The sequence below is a fragment of the Diceros bicornis genome, chromosome 15 (assembly GCF_020826845.1).
Source record: "Diceros bicornis minor isolate mBicDic1 chromosome 15, mDicBic1.mat.cur, whole genome shotgun sequence".
Classification (NCBI taxonomy): Eukaryota; Metazoa; Chordata; class Mammalia; order Perissodactyla; family Rhinocerotidae; genus Diceros; species Diceros bicornis.
In genome coordinates this window covers 45,238-69,891 of record NC_080754.1, presented here as the reverse complement: position 1 = coordinate 69,891, position 24,654 = coordinate 45,238, and the positions used below count along the sequence as shown (strand labels likewise).

Sequence of the window (24,654 nt, the reverse complement as noted above, 5' to 3'; positions counted from 1 at the left end):
CATTCCAGAGAGGCCGACGCGACGCTGGGGTCTGGGAACCCGCAGGGAGGATGTCTCCACAGTGTTTACCAGGCCTCGACACTCTCCCTGAGCCCGCCCCCAGCTCCGAAAAGCTTCCAGGAAATGTCCCGCTTATCACTCCCCCCTGGCTGGGGGCGGGAGCGGGCGGTGCCCTCCGCCCCGGCCCGGCTGTCCCCCGGCTCTGGCTGTCCCCAGGCTGTCCCCCAGCCCCGGCTGCCCCTCGGCTCCGGCTGTGCGCAGACGGCAGAGAGCTACGCCCGCCGAGCGCCCACGTCCCCGCCGAGCGCCCGGGACCCCGCCCGCTGCGCCATGAGGGTCCCGCGGGGGCGCTGCGCCGCGCTGCTGGCGTGCCTCGCCCTCGTGCTTCCCGTCTCCGAGGGAAACTGTGAGTAGTCGTAGCATCTCTTCCCCTTTGCCCAGAGGCGCCGACTCGACCAAGAGCCCCGGCGGCGGGGTTCTCCTCCCGGAGCTGCAGCCCCCCGGGGAGTTGCTACCAGTCCCTGCCGCCTTGGCAGCAGGCCTGTCTGGCGGGCGGCGTGAAGGTGGGCACGTCGATGTTCGCCCTGCTCTGGGAACCCTGCGTTGCCTGCAGCACAGATTCAAGAACGCGGGTGACACTAAGTATCGGTGAAGGAATTAGGACGCCTCGCCATGTGCCCCCAAAGCCTGAAGTTCCCAGTCAGGACGGGGTGGGAGAGCCAGGAGGAAAAGGCAGCCCCTGTCTTCCCTTTGTGCGAGCGCCAGTCCCCGACCAGCACCCCCTGCTGCAACCGACCTCCGTTTTGCAATTTCTGGACTTTGAGCTTGGTTTGCTTATCTCGGAATTGACGAACGGGTTGTTTTAGGATGACTGCGGGCTTGCATAGTAGATCTCATTTTCTAACCTTGAAATCGAAAGGACTGTTAAATATTGTATTTCTCAGATTATTTTGTACTGAGGATTTTTGACACTGAGTGCCACTGATCTGTGGTCGTGGCATGCATTCTTTGAACTCTATATTTCCAGTTCTTTATGTTCCCATGCCTGGATTCAAGGCAGGATATTGAGTTTTCTCTGAAAAATGTATAAGGGATATCAAGGCATTTAGTACATTTTAGTAGTCAGTTAATTCGCTTGTTTTCTAAAGTTGAAGCATGTTCATTGACTAAAAATGCTTACTTGTGCTATGTTTTATTCTCAGGAAATGGCATGGGGGAGATAAACTCTGAATTACAAATAACTTTTAAGCTGCCTAAAACTCCAATGTAAACTTTTCAAAGATGGTAATTTCAGGAGAATTAAATAGGAATTTACTAATATTCCACTAGTTTTTATTAATTAGTGATCAGAATGAATGATCAGTATTTTAAAATTCTAATTTAAAGGCTAAAACATTATTTGTTGATCATATATTAAAGATCATATGTTAAATAGCAGAACTTCAACATTCAACATTATCATTGTCTGTGTGGCCCACAGGCACGACCTCATTATCTGTATAGTTCATTAGGACAATCAAATGTTCACCTGGTAACCAGTGTATTGGAGAGGAGAAAGAGACAAAAGTGGCATGCCACACTTACTGCTTGTCATCCCAGGAATTTGCTAGGCCCTTTCTTTTTATGGAAATTTTCATTGAATCTAGACAGAGTTAGAAATTGTGTGTATGTGTGTCTGTGTGTATTATATACAGGTATTCAAACCATGTATAGAGAAAAATACACTTGTTATATATAGACACTGACAGAGTAGATAAATTAATTCTACAAGTATATCACATAAAGAATAATTGGCCCTATAATGCCTTCATTTAAAAAAGTATGATAGTTTAATCGGATTAAAAAGCATCTTGGTTTACTGATGAGGAAACTGAGATACAAATGGAATGTTGTTACTCTCTAACATTTTAAATTTGAGATAGAATTAGAACTCTAAACATTTGATTTATAATTTATTGTTTAGTCCATAGAAATATAGTTGCTATTTAAAGAAAAAGGTTTACAAATCACATTTTTAGTTTTGAGAGAGTTAGAAATCATCTTGTTCAACCTCTTCATTTTAACAATAAAGAAATTGTTCGGAGATGTTAACTGACTTTCTAGACATTATATATATATATGTATATAAATGGAGAGAGAGAGAGAGATTTAAAATTTACACTGTCTACATATTTTATATCATTTCCCACTAAGGGCTGTGTTACGAGAAATGGGACAAGGGGATGTCCACTTTGGCTGTGCTGTGGCCCCATCCAGACTTCTGCTTCTGGGTGGGTGCAGTCTACCCTCGACATTATTGACTCATATTTTCCTTCTCTTTTTTTACTCTCTTCTTTCCTTCTATATTCCTTTCACTGTTTATCTTTGTCTTTTCTTAAATTCTCTTTATTTCAGAGTCCAAAATGTTGCACTGATGGAGAGATTTTATCAAGGTTAGGTTAGAATTGGGGTTGGTGCTGGAAAAGTTAGAGACAATTTCTGGTATATAACAACAACAAAAGCCTATGCCATATTTTCTTACCATTATTTCTATGCTAGGAAACACAGTAATGCTTTTCATAATAGGCCTTTTCTTTTTTTTTTTTTAAAGATTTTATTTATTTATTTTTTCCCCCCAAAGCCCCAGTAGATTGTTGTATGTCATAGCTGCACATCCTTCTAGTTGCTGTATGTGGGATGCGGCCTCAGTATGGCCGGAGAGGCGGTGCAGTCAGTGCGCGCCCGGGATCTGAACCCAGGCCGCCAGCAGCGGAGCGCGCGCACTTTAACCGCTAAGCCACGGGGCTGGCCCACCTAATAGGCCTTTTCTATCCAACAAGTTCATTATGTTCTTTGTAGCTAAATGATCTATATACATATTTAAATTTTCCATGTATTATGAGAAAAAAATACTGTGAGAAGCTTGATAATACATGTATCAGCATTCTTTAGCTACAAGCAACAGTAACAAAGTCTTGCTAACGAAAAGAAGGGAGGGAGGGAGGGAGGGAGAGCAAGCAAGCTAGCTGAGTGGATTTATTTATTGGAAGGCTACTGAGTGGCATGCTGAATAACCAGGCCCAGGGAAGACTTGGGCATTTAGATGGTCTCTGTAGTGGGAACTCATGTGCTCACTGTTAGGAGCTGCCATCAGATGACTCAGTTCTAATTGCCTTCTCTGCTCACGATTCAAAGTCCTAGCAGAGAGAGCCTACTTGTTTGGGCTTAGTTTGTCTCTGGAGTCCTGTGACAGACAGCTCACTAGATTCAGGTGGAGCGCCAGAAGAACAGCTTCCATGAAGGATGGATGCTGAGAAGGAAGCAGAAACAAGAGAAGGCTACACATTCTCGTTATTGGCTGTACAACATACACATGCCCTTCTCTCCATAAACACCATTTGAAAGTATTTCAGATATAATGCAAATATGTCTAATATGATGCAGAGAGCTAATGTGCAGGAGAAAGGACCCCTCCTCAATCAGTTGCAGTCGCCACCCCCAGAGGGGACGGCTCAAGGCTCCCAGGTTGTGTCTGATTCCTCCTCTAGTTCGGTCACACTCCCAGGTCAATGTACCGTGCTTCATGGATGAAATGACCACTGTACTGTACCAACACATCCTATATGCCAGAATAATAATAACAATAAAAAAGATAAGCGGGAGAATACAGGTCTCCCCGGTGGCAAGCTGGAGCTGGTACCTGTGACTTCCTCCTCCTCTGCCCGGTTCATCTCTTTCTTGCTCTCTGGCAGTTCTTCGTGTCTGTTTTTTGTCTGCTCAATGAGATGAACCACACCCTTATTCAGGAAGAATCTGAACCCTGTGGTTCCTACCGGTGGCTGGTTGTATTCATCTCTTCTTTTACAATTTCTACTGTGTGCAGTAGTTATGCTGAGGGGCAACACTCCTTCTAACGCCGATTTATATGTGACAACAACACTATTTTGGCTTGATTATTGTCATTCCAGTATCATCCTCTGTTTTTTTTTTTTTTAAACAGGAGTAAAGAACTTGAAATAGCTGTATAGCAGTCTCAGCTTCTAATTCTGTGGAAAACACATTAGGTCCCTAGTGAATGTATTCTGCCCTGGTTTTCAGTTTCTAGATGAGCAGAACCCACTTGTAAGGAAAGCAAAAAATTTGAGAATAGGTCATTGAATTAGTTTCTTAGGGCCGCCATAACAAAGTACCACAAACTGGGGGGCTTAAACAACAGAATTTATTGTCTCACAGTTCTGGAGTCTGGATATCTGAGCTCAAGGTGTCAGCAGGGTTGGTTCCTTCTGAGGGCTGTGAAGGAGAATCTGTTCTATGCCTCTCTCCTAACTTCCGGTAGCCTCAGACATTTCTTGGCTTATGGATTATATAGGCATTCTCCGTATGTTTTCATACCATCTTCTCTCTGTACATGTCTATCTCTGTTCCAAATTTCCTCTTTTGATAAGGACATCAGTCATATTGGATTAGAGCCCACTCTTATGACCCTCTCTTAACTTGATCATCTTCAAAGCCCCTATATCCAAATAAGGTCATACTCACAAGTACTGGGTGATTAGGATTTCACCGTCATTATAGAGGACACAATTCAACCCATATCAGTCACTAAGCATCATATCATGACCAGTACTTCTTCCCTTTCTACCTTCATTCCTGACCTGTGTATTTTAGCTTTAGGAAAAAGAGCACCATATGTTAATGATTGCTGGTGTAGAAAACATACTACATTTTTATTTTACCACGTTTTGGAAGGTAGTGTTGTGTCCCAAAAGGCAGTGACTGAGCCCTTAATAATTGATCAGTCCATCATTCTGTAAGGCTAGCTCCTTCCAGGCATTAGGGTACACAATAAGAAAGAAATATAAATGAAACCAGTGAAGACCATATAAATCATCCCACTGACTTATTTCCTTGATTGTGGAGTTAAATCCTTGGAGGTAAAGTGGTGAAGCTTAGCATAAATCATTGAATAAGTCTACCAATAGTGGTGCTGATAGAAACATTAAATGCAAATCTAGAATAAATGTCTCTCCTCTGAGTACAAATTGCTGTTCCTCCATAAAAGAGCCCTAACTAATCAAGCACCCGCCAGATATCTGATTGGATTTTGCAATATGCCCAATTTCCAACTGCGGAAGGAATGGCAGTTTTGCTGGCAAACCTGGTGTTTAGCAGTGGGAGCCTGCTGGACTTCAGTGAGGGAAAGCCTGTAGTTGAGTTGCCATGTGGTCTCCATCTTGCCACCAGGGCTGCTGTTTCATGAGCGTTGGACAAACATTAGACTGAGTGACGCAAAAGCCTGAGGGCCATAGGTACCCACAGACTTGTGTGTTTGGCCCTAATGGCATTTTAAAAATCAGAAAATTTCATCTAAAAATTTTGTTTTATGATTTCTCTTAAAAAACAAGTAAAGGAAGATCTGGCAACAGTGGGCCCACATTTCAACAAGTTAAGATTCAGCTAGAGCTGATTCAGAGCTGCCTTGTTTAGATGGAATATACCCTCTCCAGTTTGCCACAATTCCAAGCATCCCCACTGTCTCCCACCAAATTCTCTTCCCTTGTCTAAGGTGCCTGTCTGACATTTGCAGATTTTTGAGTTTGCGACCCTTGCACTAGATTGCCTTGAGAAGAAATGCACTGACAATCCTTAGTTGGGTTATCCTATCTCCTCTTACAAGTAAGGACTTCTCTGGTGTGGACTGTCTTCTGAACATGCATCTGGAACACAGATCTTCTCAGCTCTGCTCAATTCTTGCCCAAGCTTCCTTGTCCCGAGGCCTGAGCTCTAGCTCTTTACAGGTCCCTGAACAACTGGAAGGACCATTTGCAACTGTCCAAAAGGTAGACTAGATCCTTATCCCAGCCCAGCGTACAAGGCTCATGATCTGGAGGCTTCCGGATCTTTTCCTCCAACTGATCTTTCCCTGCTCTCTCCTCAAAGAGAGTCATTCTCCGTCCTCTGTCTCCTGGGGTCTTTTCACATGTGAGCCCTCCTGTTTGGAAGACTCTTCCTCTTCATCACCCTCCCCTAACCATCCCAGACAGTCTGTCCAAAGGCTCCTCAAACTTTGGGTTACTTTTTAAGATTTTATTCCTCTTTTTTTAGATTCATGGATTGGCGTGTGATAAAGCTTTCTAGGATCTTTATCTCCCCATTTATAATAAAGGATAATTAGAAAATTGTTATTTTCTCAATTTCTATTTTCTAATATTTTAAATATATTTGAGGCTTTTTTTTTCTCTTTTGCTTTATTGGTTATTTTATTCAAGGAATAAACTGAAGTACTCTATCTTATCTATGTGTTTTTTGCTTTCATTAAGGCCCTCTGATTTTTAGAATTAATGAAGGAGCAAATGAGCACATTATTGGATAACTTCTGTTACAGGCATTGGTTTAAATTTTTCATAATCTTGTATCAGTTAGGATAAAGTATGCTGTGGAGTGATAACACTTTAATGCCCAAATCTTCAAATTAATCTCCAAATCACTAAATCTTAGTGGCTTAGAAAAATAAGAGTTTATTTCTCAATCACGTGAAGTCCAGTGTGGTTTGTGTGAATCTCTTCCATCTTTAGTTATACCATCTGGTACACAAGGCCCCCAGTGTGTCTGCCAGGGAAGAGAGTAATGGAGGAGGTATACTTGTTCTTACCTTACCTATCCTTGCGTGCAAGTGACACAACTCACTTCTGCCACTAGTTCGAATACCCTAACCCAAGGAAGCACATGGAATATTTGGTCAGCGTTTTCTCTGGTACAAACATTTTTCCTCTGAGGTTAAGATTAATGTTTCTTCCTCTAAGAGAAGTTCAAATACTTACTGCCTGTTTAACCTTTGCAATATACATTGCAAAGTGTGAAATTGTTATAACTACCTGCATAAAACGTGATAGAGAGAGGGCACAATTAACTATACCTCCTAACAGTCCATCTGGGGACTATGTATAATGACATTGAGTTGGCTGTTAATGTAGTAGGGTGAAAAAAATATGGTAACAGCTGATATTGAAATTATTCCTATGGTGAAAACTGTTATTATTTTAGAAATTACCTTGAAAAGTGGTTTTAGGTTTAGAAAGTGAAGTCCTGAAAACATGGTCTATAACTTTGCTATTCAAGTGTAGTCCATGGACCAGCAGCATCAGCATTACCTGCAAGCTTATTAGAAATGAAGTAACTCTGGGTCCAGCCTGGTGGCATAGTGGTTAAGTTCGCGTGTTCCACTTCGGCAGCCTGGGGTTCACGGGCCCGGATCTCGGGCGCAGACTGACGCATCGCTTGTCAAGCCATGCTGTGGCATCCCATATAAAGTAGAGGAAGATGGGCATGGATGTTAGCCCAGGGCCAACCTTCCTCAGCAAAAAGAGGAGGATCGGCAACAGATATTAGCTCAGGGCTAATCTTCCTCTCTCTCACAGACACACACACACACACACACACACACACACACACACACACTCGCACACACAAAAGTGTCTCTGGCCCTACCCCAGACCTACTGATTTAGCATATGCATTTTAACAAGACCCTCAGGTAATTCTTATGCACACTTAAAGTTGGAGTCTTTCTGGTCTATAAGGAGATAGCAGGGAGTATAGATAAATGATTCTGCATAAGAAGTGAACATAAATTTTCAGGAGTGGCAGTAGGGGGCAGCCAGGGAGAGAGAAGGGGAGAGGATGTCAGAGAAGGGAGAGAAGCTGAGCCACATGGCAGGGAATGCGGCTGGTGGGGAGGGTCTCCAGTAAGAAATTATCAGATGTGACGTGGATGAAGGACTTTTAGGAACTGGCGTTTCTAAGACCTAACTTTAAATTGCAAAGGTTCCTCTAATGTAAACTGCAGCAGGGTCAGAGTCAGGTTAGGGTCACAATCAGGGTGAGGTCAGAGTCACTGTCAGGGTGGCAGCCTACTTTTGTTTTGTGGATGCCAGATCCTCTCAATTTATTTAGGATATTAGTTATAAATTTTAAAAGTTATCTTCTGTGTCTTCAATTACTTCTGTTTCCTTTGGGGTCGTTCATTCTGAATGTTCCTCTGTCTTTCTATTTCATGCTATTAATTTAACGCAAATATCTGATGATCTTTGGCTGTTAGTTTGTATTTTTTGAAGACAGTCCTAAGTTTATTAGGTAGATTAGATAGCTGGCATGGGGTTCTTCTGTGGTTAATTCCCTAAGAGGACGTTCCTTTCACTGGGAAACCCGATATCAGTCCTATGAAAGCAGGCAGGTGTGTCATAGCCAGGCTTCTCCTTAGGAGCCTATGTGGGAATTGGGTGGAGGTAATTGCCAAGGTAAGGAGGGCATTACTCTTTGAGCATAACACTTCCTGGTTGCTTTACCCACTTTCTCCCACACTGTAACTGAGATGAGGTTTGGAGTGCCTGGAAGTTCTGCTCTTCTTTGTCATCCCAATTTCACACATGGATCCTTCTCAAGGAGTATCATCCCTATCTTTAGGGAGCTGTTTTCAGGTTTTATTTTAAAGGCTAAAATGATGGCCTCTTATCTTCTGTAAATGGAAGAGGAAGAGAGGGAGACTCTGACCTGCTCTGGTCTTCTGAATGGAGTTGTGTAATTAATCTGATGCCTATTCTTTTTTTTGGCTGAGGAAGACTCACCCTGAGCTAACATCTGTTGCCAATCTTCCTCTATTTTGTATGTGAGCCACCACCACAGCGTGGCCACTGATAGAGAAGTGGTGTAGGTCTGCGCCTGGGAACCAAACCTGGGCCACCAAAGTGGAGCACACCAAACTTAACTACTAGGCCACTGGGGCTGGCCCACTGATGCCTATTTTTAGTGTCAGTTGGAGCTTCTCTGGTATAGATGCTTTAAAATTGTATCGTGCTGTGTCTAACTTTGCTTTCTTTCCATTCATTTGGTTTGGCACTCAGTAGATCCTCTTAAATGAAGGCTAGTATTTCTCATTAGCTATGGAACATTTTCCACCTTTACTTATAGGATAATTTCCTTCCTCCATGTCCTCTGTTCTCTTTCTAGAACTCCTCTGGAATTGGTCCTTTGTGACTTTGACTTTCATGTTTTCTCTCTTTGAAATTTTGATCCAGGTTCCAGGAAATTTCTCTAACTTTTTCTTTCAACTCTTGTATTTTGACAATCATATTGTAAATTTCTCAAAGTACTTTTTTCTTTGATTTTACTTTCATTCTCTCTTTTCATGGATGCATTATCTTCTTAAGTCACTAAAAGGATATTCATTAGACTTCTAAAAGTTTTTGAAAGTTTTCTTCTCTGAATTACCTCTTTTTTTCTCATGTTAGTTTTCTTTTTCATGCTGCTGGTAGCTGTTTGTTTTTTCCTCATATTTCTGATGATTCTTGATTGTCTCTTCATATTTCAGCAAGAGTACTGGGTTGGTTTTATGTGACTTGTGTGGGTTTCTGCTGCTGTTGTATATATCTATCTGGTTTCTTGCTAGTCTTTCTTCTGAATGGGCGAGTTAGCAGGTATCTCTGTATACACTTATTAGTCAATTCATTTATACAAATAATGCTTACTGGGCCCACTCTGAGTGTACTGCTGCACGTACTCTGGGATGTACTGGGAAACCAGTGCTGAGTGTTGTTGCTGGACTTTCACGTTAATCCCCCTGCTTCTAGGTGCCTTTCTTTCACTTTCCCACTGATGCTGTAGTAGACTTGCTGAGGCTTCTTATTTCCAAAAGGCAAAGGCTTCTTACTTCCTTCGCACCTCTGTGTGTATTTTGGGTCAAGGCTTCCTCTCCCTTGTTTTATTCATCAACAGGTTATGATTAGTTTCCAGCTGAAGAATTTGTTGAAATCACTTACCTAACAATGACATTGTCCATTCTCTCAAGTGTTGTAAGTTATTCTTTTAAAAAATTCTCTTACTATCACTTGAATGCAACCTTGGAGGAAGAACAGATACATGCTCTCTGACATCATTAACCATAAACACCACTTCCCGTGTCTCTAAAGAGCACCTAGAAATAGTCACTAACCTCTTTGCCTTATGTGTTATTCTGCCTGGATGGCTCTAACAAAATACCACAGACTACATGGCTTAAACAAGAGAAATGTATTTTCTCACAGTTCTGGAGGCTAGAATGTCCAAGATCAAGGTTCTGGCCAGTTCAGCTTCTGGTGAGGGCTCTCTTCCTAGTTTGCAGACCTTGCTTCCTCACTCTGTCATCACGTGGCCTTTCCTTGGTGCAGGTGTGTGTGCAGGAAGAGAGAGAAAGAGTGAACTCTTTAGTGTCTCTTCTTATAAGGATGCTAATTCTCTGGGATGAGGGTCCCACCTTTATGACCTCATTTAACCTTAACTATTTCCTTAGAGGCCCATCTCCGAGTACAGCCATATGGGGATTCCTGCTTCAACATATGAATTTGCAGGGGAGTGAGGGCGGGGGGTGGGGTGGCCCAAACATTCAGTCTATAATGCCTTGTCAAGTAGAACACAATGCTCATTTTCTTTTTTTTGTTACTACGGAAGGGGAGAGGTGGGGTTTTTTCCTTTGTCTGTGGCTACTTTTTTTAAGTGGGCCTGAGTTTCCATATGTTAAATGTATCTTTCCTTATTATCATTTTATTCTCCTTCTTTTCTCTGACTCCTTATCCCCATCATTTTCTCTCCTTTCCTTAATAAGTTATCATTTTATTCCATTGTTATTTAGACTGTGTCTTATAGCCTTTTAGAAAGTCAACAGGGAATTCTGAGAGGCTGACAGAAATTATGTTGAATTATAAACACCTATTCGATGCTATACCAATATTCCAAATAATCTCAATTCCACATCAGCGCTTTAAAGAAAATAACTAAGAGTCTAAAGGTAAGCCATTGAGATCTAGAGTCTTTCTAAGCCTCTAAGCACACTTCAGAGTTGCTAATTGGGGAGATCTGGGAGATACTGCAGGAAATGGGGTATTGCAGAACAAGGCCGACTCTTTCATTGCTGCCTTTAAAAATGTCCAGGAACAGTTTGCCTGTTTCTTTTCCAAACATAAATACACACACAGACCAGTGAACTAATAATATTAATTGATGCCATCCTAACAAAATAGGTCAAATAGAACAAAAACAAAACATTTCCTGTGCTGTAACCTCTTGGTACATGACGTCAAGTCAGATGGTGTTTTGGTGTCTTGGTGTGTAGGAGATGAAAAAGACAAGGAAAGCCAGCTGTGTGAATACCTTGCTGCATGTTATGAAAGAGACCTCCTGCTGTAGCCTCAGGAAGTATAGCCACTTTGCAAGTCAAGAGAAGAAAAGAGAGGGCTATAGAAAATTCATCTTCATACCTTGCCAAAATCTGAACTCTGAGTCCCTTCAAATACCTTAATTTATCGCTCACCGAGAGCAAACAAGTCAAATAAAAGAAATGATCAATGTGGTTTTTTTCTGGGTAATAAGCTGCCTGTTGCTGTCTTTTGGTTAGAAGTATTTGCTGTTTTGGAAGGAATAACTAAAATGCACCACTTTCTCTGTCTGTGGCTAAATCAAAGCTTTTAGTCTTGGGGAGACAATGGCAGAGGGCTTGGTTTATTCTTTTCTTTTTTTCCTGGACTAGGGGCTGTAAATTAAAGTTATAGTTAAATTTTGGAGTAAGGAGAAGTCTGCTTCACTTCTGTTGTGGCTAAACAGTTCAGGCATTGTTTCCCTACTCATTCATTGATCTCTTCCAGAATGGGGGTCAATGGTCACATTTTTTTAATGCCACCAATGGCTTTCCTATTTCTAAATAAATGCCAGCCCTCACCTTCTAATCCAAATGTTTTAAAACTCACCTTTGTATGTGCAACGTAAGAGTCACAGATTATTTCCTCTTTTTCTTCACCAGATTTAAATCCTTGTCCAGACCTCTCTCTCATGATCTTTGACTCTTTTAAAGCATTCTCGTCATCCTGTTTATTGCTCACTTCTCTTGAAGGACAAACGTGTAGTTCACCTTTAGAGAATACTTTTCCTAACATTTTTCTAATCCTTAACATAATAGTATGAGAAGAATCAGTTGCCCAGTAGCATAGTCCTCAATATGACACAAAATGTGAAATTTAGAGAAAAGCAAGTGTAATAGCTCTTTTTTTTAAATAAAATAAACTTTAAAAAAATTGAAGAATAACATACATATAGACATACGGTTTCTTTTTGAAAGCTAACACAAGCTTTTCTGAAAGTTAGAAATAATTATATAGGCTGAAGAATGCCTAAATAAAAATCTGTCTTGAGTTGTTTTTTAGTCCTTGCAACTTTCACATTTTTTAATATCCCTCCTCAATTGGAAATCTTCTGTGGTAGAAATCTTTATGAAAAAAACGATAGATTTTACAGTTAATTAATATGTGATTATTTTAAATAAAATTTGTAATATCTGACCATATGGTTTTCCATCATTAACTAAAGGTTTTTCTATATTACGTGCAATTCTTGTTTTTCAGGCTTTGTTTAGAGAAAACATGCCATTTCAACAGTTGAGACATATGAGGTACAATTATATCTCAAAGTATTATCTAGTTGTTCTCTCTATTTGTACATTGAAAGCCATTGTCCCCAACCCCGTCCCACACTGAAGCAGAAACAAAGATTCAAACACTCTGCCAACCCAAATGCTAGCCAGAGGTTCTCTCCTCAGACACATTCTTTTAGGGGCAGTTTTTCATTCTTGGGATGCTAGATAACAAGGGCCTAGAGAAAGGAGAGCAGAAAGCAGAACTGAAAAAGAAATGAGCTTTGGAGGGAGGAATCCATGAGATGAGAACCATATTTGCAAAGGACAGGAGAGCAGAATGGAAGAGATTCAGAGGATGAGCTGTCCTAAAGCTTGGACCTCCTCCATCTGCAACCTCACCCTCATCTGGCTGATCAGTTTTGGACAACCTGCAGATCTGTGGTCCTGCCCACCCTGAACAGAAGGTAGCAAGCGTGCACACCTAAATGGAGAGCAGGGCCTGAAGAAAGGACCTCTCCTGGACCACGCTGGAACTGAATTGGACAGTGGGGGAATTTTCCTGTGAGCAGAGGCAATGCTAACCCTGCTGTCCTTATGACAGATGCTTACATTAAGTACCAACAACAATAAATTACTCTTTTGGAGGTAAGACACATTTATGCTTGAAAAACAAAGATTTGCCCCCATAGAAAATATTGAAGGGAACATGTGAAGGCTATGAAGACAATTTCAAAAGAGAATTCCAGTTACTGTTTGAACAATGGTTACGTTATTGACATAATAATTGTTCACCCTGCTATGATCACTATTTTGAGGGGATGACTCAGATCAGTTAGAAATTCAAGTAGATTCAGTCACACTTCTGATCTTGAAAGGCTCATAACTAAACATTATAACCTAAAATTTTGAATCTGAATGTAACACTTGTCAAGCAACATACTTGAGTTTTAACAAGGACTTTCTTGAGAAGCTTCTTAATCCAGAGAAGGGAAACGTGACCGGAGGCCGTGGGTAACGCAGAAAGGGGCAGGTTTGGAGGCAGGCGTGGCTCTGCTCTCAGCTGTGTGAATTTGTTAAAATTAACTCCACTTCCCTGAGTTTCAGTTTATTCATGTATAAAATGGGAAAATTACTGTCTACTTAGAATAGTTGTGATTAGGATTAAAGGAGATAATGCAAAAACAGCGTTTACGTGCTTGTGTGCCATGGTTGTTAGTGAGATAAATAATGGAGCTCTTTAGACATTCCTGCAGGCCAGCGGGGAGGAGGTTTTGGGCATATGGACTTTGAGCAGCTGGTAAAAGCACTTCTAAGCACTTATTGGTCTCACCCCACAGCCCTGTAGTTCTTAATTTGAATCTGTGGTGTCATGTTTATATCTTTTTGACAAGGCTTGTAGACTCCTTTGAAAGCACACTCTATAGATGGATTGGTTTATTTTATAAAAGACAGTATGTGTCTTATTTAAGACATCAAACTTGTCCACTCCACAATCACGTAATTTCGTTTTGTGTGTGTGTGCGTGTGTGTGTGTGAGGAAGACTGGCTCTGAGCTAACATCTGTTGCCAATCCTCCTCTTTTTGCTGAGAAAGATTAGCTCTGAGCTGATATCTCTGCCCATCTTCCTCTATTTTTTGTATATGGGATGCCGCAACAGCATGGCTTGATGAGTGGTGCGTTGGCCCACACCCAAGATCCAAACCTGTGAACCTCGGGCCGCCAAAGCAGAAGGCAAACTTAACCACTATGCCACCTGGCCAGCCCCCCACATAATTTCTTTTATGAACCAAGTACACTGTGGGCATTTGAGTGGCAGAATACACAGAAGGGAGAGCTTCTAGGAAGATGGATATATTTAAATTCCTGTCCCAGTAGCACTACTTCCTAGCTCCACGCCCTGGGGCAAATCATGCAACCTCTTTCTGCTTCAATTTCTTCAATAGGAAAATGGGGATGATAATTCTATCCTGTAGTTTATTTCATTATTTGTGTGAGGATCAAATGAAATAATTAATATACACTTTAAAAATTAAGTACCATGCCAATTTAAAGCATTATTGAGTTGAACTTAGATGAAATAAAACATAGACATTCAAATTTAGACAAAATTAGTTTTTGATTGTTAGCTTCAGGATCCTTTAGGTCACAGGTGTAACAGTTTTTCTTTTTAACACTCCTCAGTGGAGACGGTACAGCTCCTGCCTGTTTTCTGAGGAGCAGCAGGCAGTGATGGTGGTGGCAGGTCTGGATACTGGGTGCTTGGGGTCTGTCATACTCCTGCTGTTTATTCGCTTTCTCACTTAAGGCAAACATCTCGCATGCTCTTTATCTGAGTCTCATCATCTCCGAAATAATGAAGGTTATTATATTTCCTTCTAGTTTTATAAACTTATGTGGGCATTCCTTTAAACCCCTGCCTTTGTGCTCCCTGGACAGGTAAGAACTCCCCGTTTCACAAACATGATTATAGTGTGTGTTCCTACACCTGGTCTGTGGCTGCAGTGGGGGCCCTTATAGGGAAGGAGATATACTTAAATATCAACATTAAGCCAAAACTTAATATTCTGTGAGGAACAAATGCCGAAGAGTGGTGTTTATAGTTTGTTTCTAAGTGCATCTGACCTTGATTTTTTTGTTGTTGCATCAGTGTATTTATCTTTCAAAGAAAGTGTCATTGTTTTCCCCAGAAAGACTCATATATTTGCTTTCAAGTTCGGAAGGGCCAAGTTTTTGCTATATTTGTTATAAAGTAGCATGCTTAAAACTACTTCAAATGAAGAGATAATCGCCCATGTCAGACTCGTTCATGGTTGATAGGGCTGCCATTGACCAGTTAGTAATGCCCTTGGCCGGTAGCATGCTCTCAGAAGGGCAGCTTTTAGACACACAAAGCCTTGATTTAATCTTTATCTTAATGAGTAGTGATAAAGATGGTAAGGTAAGGTCAAAAATATAATCCAAACACTTTATTTATTTACTCAGTCATCACATTTAAGTTTCTGTTTTGGCAAGTAAGAGACATGAAGTAACATTACTTACTTCAGTCTTGAAAGATGTTTAATTATTCTACTAATAATTATGATGATTGTTGATTAATTAGTCCTTTTACTTTTCCTTTTCTTCCTTCTATTGTCAGCTTTTGAGTATTTATTTCTTGTTATTTACCAGGTAATAAGAGAAATAAGAGAAAAATAAGCTGTTTATATTACTTGCTTATCTTAGTGAAAGAACCATTTGTGGTTAAAATCAGAATTAAAAAAATTATATGCAGATTTTATTTGTACTTTTAAAATTTCTCATTAAAAAAAATGTTCTATTCACTTACTGAAATAATAAACCCCAAACTTCATACTCTCCATTCTTTTCTTCAAATATAATTGAAATCAGTAGTTTGAGTGTCTTTCTAAACTCTGTTTTATGTATTTGTCCACATGATATTTACATATCTACAAGTATGGCTGATATACGTAGGATTATGCTATAGGTGTGGCATTCCACAATTTACATTTTTTAACTTAATATATCTTGGAGATCTTCAGTGCAAGAGTATCTTCCTTCTTTTTAATAGCTGCATATCATTCTACAGTACAGATGTATTATAGCTTATTTTTCCATTCCCTTCTTGATAGTTATTTAGGTTGTTTCTAATTTTTTGATATTATAAATAATTTGTCAATAAACATTCTATGCATGCCTTTTCCAGCACAAGTGCATATCTGTAGGACATATTTAGAAGCAGAATTGTTGAGTTGTGTTATATTATATCATTAGCATGACCATACATGCCAATTTGCCTAGAACAGTTCTATTTTATTCTTTTTTACTTGGCATTTATCTAATGATTATATTTTATTTATACTATTTAAATAATTTTATATTTAATCTTGCACATACTCCTGTATTAGTTGGCTTATTGTTTTATTATTATTATTATTTATTTATTTATTTTTATTTTTTTTGAAGAAGAAGATTGGCCCTGAGCTAACATCTGTTGTCAATCTTCCTTCTTTTTTCCTTTTTTCTCCCCAAAGCCCCAGTAGGTAGTTGTATGTCATAGTTGTACATCCTTCTAGTTGCTTTATGTGGGACACCGCCTCAGCATGGCCTGATGAGCGATGTGCAGGTCCATGCCCAGGATCCAAACTGGCAAACCCCAGGCCGCCAAAGCAGAGCTCGCTAACTTAACCACTATGCCAGTGGGCCGGCCCCTGTTGTTTGCTTTTTTTAGTTTGCAAAAGTTGCTTATACCTTCTGGATGTGATTTATTCCATGTGATGCAAATATTTTTCTCCAATCTGCTGCTTGATGTTGATGTTTGTTATTTTTGTTGTTGTTGTTCAACTGTTTGAAATTTTTGGTGTAGTCAAAGTTACTGATTTTTTCTCTTTGCCTTCTGTTTTTTGTACTTTGCGTGAGGTCTTCCTTTTTCTGTGGGTTTTTATTCTCCTGTTTGTATGAATAATCAAGTGTTTCAGCCTTTCAAATATCTTTTAAATAGCTGACTGGATCTCTGTCTTTACAGAGATTGTGCCAGTTTCCCATTAAAATTGAAGAAGTTTGTAATTCTGGCTTTGCAGCTGGTGTGGCCGTGACTGATGTGGCTGTTTCAGCAGGATGCTTTTTCCAGTGTGGTCACAGTAGGGGAAACGTCAAATACCATCTGGTACTTGGACCTCAAGCACAGACTTGAACAGTCTGTGTAGGTCATTAGACGCGCGCTGTAGCCGCACAGCCAGCGTGCTCTCTGAGCTGTGAGCTGAAGTGCTTGTGTATCTGCATTTTTGGCTCAGTTCAACCATACTGATTTTAAATGTCATGTGATTCACAGGCAGAAAATGATTTTAATTTTCATTTTTTAATAGAATAACTTATTTTAGGTGGAGAAATGAAAGATTTATTCACATAAACTTATTTTCCCTTCAGTTTTGTCAAAGCAACATGCTTCACAAGTCCTGGTTAGGAAACGTCGTGAAAATTCTTTGCTTGAAGAAACCAAGAAGGGTAATCTTGAAAGAGAATGCATCGAAGAACTGTGCAATAAGGAAGAAGCCAGGGAGGTCTTTGAAAATGACCCTGAAACGGTAAGAATTCGTGAAAACTAATAAGTTAGCACACCTAGACATACAATTATAGATGGGACATTTCCAGCTTGAGTCTCTGTTCCGTTTTGTTCCTATTTAAAGTTAATAATTGTGTCTGTCACCTTCCACTTGTGACCACTGAAGCATTTCAGGAGGAAGTGCCTTCAAAGGACAGTGGGCTTGTTAGGGAGACACTCTGACCAGACTGCAATTCAGGTATACCTAATTATCAGGAAACGGTATTGACCTCAAGGGTTTATTAATACTTTCTCCCAACCAGAATTTGTTAGTATTGGGTTGGGCAGGGGGTGCATCTCAAGTATAGTGCGTGTGTGTGTGAGTGTGTCTGTGTGCACGCACACGTGTGCATGATTGCATCGTTATCACTATGCTTCCTTAAATCTCTCGATTGGCATTTTTAACCAGGCTTTAGAAAACAGGGCCCTCTAATCCAGAGCTTGGTACATAATAGGTACTCAGTGAATGCTTACTGAAGAATTCTTTACAGTACTGTGTTCTCTGAGTATACTTTAAATTATTCCATAAACCCTTGGGGAGTTTCCTGAGCCCGCTTTATATCATCAATAATCCCTGGGGTTAGAATTTATATTTTTCTTAAAATTTCGTATACATTTTGCCAAGTTAGTCTAGAAGAATCTAATCATAAAGACTCCTAAATATCATCCAGAAATAGAGGACCCTTAGACCTCTTCTATAATCCCCTAAGTTTCCTGGAGAAGGATGTTCTCAAACGTGTCCTGCGGGTAGCAGGAGTATAAATAGTGCTTCTAAGAATTAGGGTGAGGATGACTTTGGGAATTCAAGTTGGATAACCTTCGGGGTTACCTCAGATATTTTTCCTGAGATGAACTATGTAACCAAAAGGACATGAGGGAGAAAACATATTCAAAGCACCTCTCTTACCTCTGCCACGGCTCCCCGGGGCCGTGAGACTGGAGGGGAGATGGTGAGCAGGGGCCACCCGTCCAGTCAGAGAACTTGCCGACGGTCACAGCTATGTTCTCTGCTACTGCTCTTTAGTCCTTGTACCTCCACCGCCTCTAATAGGTTCAAAGGAATCTTTCCCAAGCTACCCCAAAATTTATTTTTAATACTCTCTGGGATTGAATCAAAATGTTTCTTCCTTAATTTTGTTGCTTTTTGTAGATAAGCAATTGATAGGACAAAAATATTTTATTGCACACAGTATAGCAGAGTGCTCACTGTGTAGGAAACACATACACCCACACATATATACACACACATTTCTTTTTACTATGGGAATTAAAATGTATCCCAAAGCACAGAGAACAATATAATAAACTCCGATACGCCTACCTCCCCCTCAACAATTATAAACAATCTGCCATTCTTGTTTTGCCTATTCCACACCCCACCTACTCTAATTTTTTTTAAAAAATTTTATTTATTTTATTTTTCCCCCAAAGCCCCAGTAGACAGTTGTATGTCATAGTTGCACATCCTTCTAGTTGCTGTATGTGGGACGCAGCCTCAGCACGGCCGGAGAAGCGGTGTGTCGGTGCGTGCCCGGGATCCAAACCTGGGCCGCCAGCAGCGGAGCATGCGCACTTAACCGCTAAGCCACGGAGCTGGCCCCCACGCACTCTAATTTTTTGTTTTGTTTTGTTTTGTTGAAACATTTTAAGGCAAGTCTGCATGCCCGAGATATCATATTATTGTATCACCCATAGCTACTTGAGTATGTATTTCTAACACTGTACATATGTTCTTAGAGCTCAACCTGGGAGTAGCAAATGGAGAGTGAGGCAGAAGACATGGAGAGGAGGAAAGAGAGGGGAAGGGAAGCTCACTGATGTGCTTCCTCTCCTCCACTCATTCTGACAGTGGTGTTATTGACAGAAGAGACAGAGATGACAGAGAGAGTAAGGAAGAAATGGGAGAAATGAAAACAAACAAACAAAAAAACATTTGTTACTGCTTCTCACTTTCTGTCCTGCCCCAACCACTCTCTGTCCACATCCCTAATACCCTAGTCCACATTCCCAGTCTCCACCCTATTGCTTTCCTCTTCATTGTCCCTGACATATTCCTTTCACCCTCACATCCTCTCCTTTTGAACTCATTCATTGCTGCGTACCCTCTTGGCTTTTGTTCTGTAGAAGACAACACCTTTGCCTGAATTACTTAGTGGGAGAGCCCATCCTTATAAACCAGTAGATGTTTAGGTTTATATGTGAGAGGAGGAAAGAGTGAGGACTTGGACTCTGTACTGGATGGAGTTCTGTTCTGTACTTGAGTATGTTTTTGTGTAGAAACACTGGTTTCTCATGTGGTGTTCTTCTGCTAATAATGCTGCACATTAGATGTATTATGGCTTAAGAAGGCTTTTGTGAACCAGCATGGGGACCTTACCATCATAAATCATTCCTCCTTTTGGTAAAGTGCATTCCTTAGTCCAGATTACTGATTTGCAGACAAACTTTTGGTACATAACCAATTTATAAGTAGGGTAATATAGGTACATAAGATGGTAAAAGGTAAATGTCCACTTTAATTCACTTCAAATTATGTCACTGTTATTCCACATTGAATCTGGTATGTGTAATCAGCATGACATGAAATTTATCAAATGGATATGTAATCATTATGGAAAAATTAAAGGATTTACAAAAAGGGGGCATATATGATTACTTTTAACATCTTCAATAGAACCTGTTTTCAGATTAAAAGCTTTTGAAAGATGATTCAATTGATCAATATTGCTGTAAGCCGCAGCATCTTATTGTCTTAATGTTATTAGTTATCTACTCCTGGTATATTTTACTATAGAAAAAACACTATATTGTAATGACAGTTATATGTAATTTATTTGCATCTTTAATCTAAAAACACAGTTTAAAATTAAATTTTAACTCTATAGTGAAATATAGTTTTGCTAAGATATATTTTTTATTTTCTTTCTTTCTAGGAATATTTTTATCCAAAATATTTAGGTAAGTTCAAAGGATCTCAATCATATAATCTTAGAAATAGAAGGGAACTTAGATCTGACCAAGGCTAACCCTCCACCTGTATGTATTCCATCCAATACAAGTTCATTAGCCTTGGAAGGAGGATCACATTCTATATACAATTTTACTGTCCTTTTATTTAAAGACATGTAGACAAATTTGGAACAGTTCTTTAATTACCATGTGGCATTTTGACTTTTTAGTGTGTTTCATTCTTGTGTCTTTCTCATGAAGAGTCATTGGGCTGATGCTAAGTTATATTTAGGTACCAGAACATTCTCTATAAGTACATGAGTTTTCATGGGTTATCTTTTAATGAAAGGAAAGATCTCTACACTGCCCAGAGCTTATGACCTAAATAATTGTTATTTAAATGTTCTCTCTTTGCAACACCATCTCATTATTCTCTGCAATATGCTACCCAAGTTTTGCTTTTGGATACAATTCTGGACTCTCAAGGAGTGAGGTAGCATTTCCACACCCAAATAGATTAGATGATTTCAACTAAATGTCAGTTAAAGATAAAAGACTTCGGTTTGCTTTAAGCAAATATAGAAATATTTTATTAATTATTCTTGGGAGAGTCATCAGCATTTCCAAACAATAAAAGCAGAATGTAATTTGTACACCTCTTTCTGATGGGATGCTCTCTGGGTCCAGCCCACAGAGATGTGCTCTCCTTCCCCCTCTAGGCTCAGAATCATCCCATCTGTGTATCTTTCCACCCCATTCTCATCCCAGCCAACTTGAGGCTCCAAGCCCTGCAGAAACAAAAAGTAAATCTTCCTTGAAAAAAAAAGTAGAAATGTACTCTGACATGCATTAATAATTATGCAGCTTAAAATTGTTAATTCAGTTTTGCAAATAACTATTTCTATTAAACTCTCCTTTCTCTTGAAATTTCAGTGTTTAATTATAGTTTAGGGTGTGGCTTTTTGTTTGTGTGTTTTTTTTTTTTGAGTACAAATGCAGACATTCCAGAGTTTAGATAGATCTAAGAATCTTAGATAGATCTAAGATTCCATGTTTAGATAGCGGAGTATTTATACCTTTCCTCTTTTCTTGGGGAGGCTTACATTGAAATGATGGTATGTACTTATATTTACCCTTCAAGACAGTTGACAAGATAAGAACCCAACATTATTGAGGAGAAGACCCTTTTAGAACCAAGTGTTCTTTTTCATAGTTCCTGGAGTGGTTACTCTTCCATTTTTTGCGTCCATGAGGGTGTGAATCGTGTTTGTGTGGCACATCCTGAGCCAAGGTTACTCAACGGTAACATACTGCATCTCCTTTCACCCTTTCATCAATGGCAGGACATCAGTTCAGTGATGTCTCTCTTTAGAACGCTGTGTCACGACCCATTTCTGTTTTGTGGGTTGCTGGGTGTTTTCCACTTGACTTTAGCTGCCATCTTAAAAGGACAATGGGATGTCGATGTGCATCCATGAAAAATGTCTCTTCTTTTGTAAACTTACACATGACTCACTTTCTCTAAAGCAAAAACTAAGGGTTTGCACTGTTAAAGTGGAGAAAAGATATAATATCAAGACTATTTCAGCTTATCAATTTTAGGTAGGAATATGAATATTTTATAATAAAAATAGGCAATATTTGGATATTAAAAATTACAAGCTTGCATTAAAAAATATAATGTTAATCCTTGTTTCTTAGGTCGATGTAATGAGGCTGTGTTTTCGCAGGCTCCAATACTCTAGAAGATACGTACGTTTGATCACAGAGTACATTTGGATAAAGATAAATAACATTTTAGTACTACATTGTGTGTTTTGGGGAAGTTGCTTAGATAAAATATTTTTCTTTTTCTCCTGTTATCCCTCTCAACTTCCTCTTTCCTGGCTCCACCCAGCTCCCTTGTCTCTTTGCCTATCTTCTTTGGCAGCATGGTAGAAAAGCCAAGTACTAAAAAATAAATGAATAAATAAATAAGATGTGGGTTCTAGTCCCGGACCTAAAAATTTCTACTGTATCAGGTTAAGCAAGTTATTTAACATCTCAAGTTCTGTATTTAAATATACACTATAACTATATTTTCTAACTTCAGAGCTGTTGGGAATACCAAGTAAGTATATTTATGTAGATAGACTTTTTACTACATCAAACTTGCTTCAAATGTAAAGTATTATTATTTAACTGACCCATATTATGAAACAAAAATATAGTTTTTATTATTTTTTAATTCAAATTTTATATTTTGGTTTTTATTTATGTCTAGGCATATATGATGAATTCCATTGTTGAAAACAGAAATGTTCTACATAAGTTAAACTTTTCTGTCATTTGATTTGTATATTCTGTAGTCCAATGGCCCTAAGTGGAAAAAAACCTTTATAATCTTGTCCCTAGTAAACCTAACAGTAATTGTACAATTACCACAGCTCATGCATGGAGCTCCTTACAGTGGGGTAAGGACACCCAAGAAATTAGACCACTAATACTAACCCATACTTTCTGGACAATATTTAGATTTAGAGTTTCAGGAGTTGAGAAACCACTTCAGTCTATCCACATATCCCATGTACTGCTTTGCAAACATGGAATTTGGACAGAAATACTCTGGATTTCATTATATAAATGTAATGTTTTAAGTTGCGTTCTGTTCCTTAGAAAATAGAATAAATAACTCTATGATCTATATAGACCTTTAAAATATCATCTAATACAGTAGATGATGCTATTATTGGGAGGTAAACTTCTTGGGAAGAATGCTAAAGTCTGAGCCTAAATATAAACGTTAGAAATAATTTTTAGTTTCTAGTTCTTGCCAAGATAGTCAATTAGTCCAGATTGCTGACTCTGTTTCTTAGAATCATCTCAAGAGAACGATAGCATTCCAGGCAATAATAATAACAGAATAAAATGAAAACAACAAGAAATGTGAGCAACCGTGGGTAGATTGAAGGCTGGCTTGACCTAGTGTGTGTGTGGGAATTGGGGTGCTGACTGCTGGGACAGCAGTAGAGGACAGATTAGAGTATTTAAAAAATGACCTAAGCATTCAAATCAAAAAAATTTTTAAAAAGTATAATAGAGCAAACCCTGAGTAACAAGAAATAAGGAAATAGCAAAAATAAAAATAGAAATAAGTTAAACAGAAAACAAAAGAGAGGATTAACAAAAGCAAAATCTCATTCGTTGAAAAATTAGTAGGTTAGACTGACCTCTGGCAAAAATAATCAAGGAAAAGAAAAAAGGGTAAGAGGAAACGCCAAAATATGAAGTATAGGATAAAAAGGGGAAATACCATAAACCCAACATGGTTTAGATTTATAATCATAAAATAAAGGGAATCATAAAATACAATCACAAAATGTGACAAAAGATAATCATATAATATTACAAACAGCTATACCAAAATATATTTGGAAACTTGGTAAAATGGACACATTCCTAGAAAAATAGAAAATGTCTATAATTTCACAGGAGGAAATAGAGAACTTGTTTATACAAATAAGTACTAAACAAGTGAAAACCTCCATCAAAGCCATCTTCTCTATATCTCCCCCAAATCCAGACCCAGATGTTTTACAGATGAGTTCTTCCAAATTTAAAGAAATTGTTAAATTCTCTCTTTAAAGATTTCATAGAAAATAGAAAAATATTCTATGCTGTCAGCTTATTATAAAAGGCTGATATAATCTTGATTCCAAAACCAGATAAGAACAACACAAGAAAATAAAAACATAATTCCTTTTTATTTATGAAGTAATTTTAAATAAAATGATATTTGATCTAATATGAAGTATATTAAAATGATATATTATGATAAAGTAGGGTTTATTCCAGAAATTAAAGGATGTTTTAACATCAGAAAATCTATCGATGTAATTATCCACATAAATAGTATATTATTACCTTAGTTCATACAGAAAAAGAAGTTGATAAAATCCACCACTTAATTATGATAAAAACTTTTGAAAAACTATGATTATAGGAGAAATTTCTGAGCTTGGTAAAGGTTATATATAGAATAACTGTATAATTTATCTTCCAAATAATTCCAAATTTTGACACTTTTGTCCAGTACTAATACTATACTAGATCAATGCCAAGTAAAAAAGAGTAAAATAGGACTGTTCTGGGCAAATTGGCATGTATGATCATGCTAATGATATACACCTAACATGGAAGAAAGAAAGACGAA

At 38.9% G+C, this 24,654-nt stretch overlaps 1 protein-coding gene across 1 annotated transcript in view; it reads left to right on the top strand.

The window, feature by feature from the left end:
• PROS1 (protein S) overlaps positions 1-24,654 on the top strand; it is a 57,983-nt gene continuing 33,329 nt past the window's right edge. Inside the window, exons 1-3 of the mRNA XM_058555627.1 lie at positions 1-406; positions 17,339-17,496; positions 20,447-20,471. Coding sequence (XP_058411610.1) covers positions 124-406; positions 17,339-17,496; positions 20,447-20,471 — 466 coding nt within the window. The 5' untranslated portion in view covers positions 1-123. The remainder of the gene's footprint in view (positions 407-17,338; positions 17,497-20,446; positions 20,472-24,654) is intronic.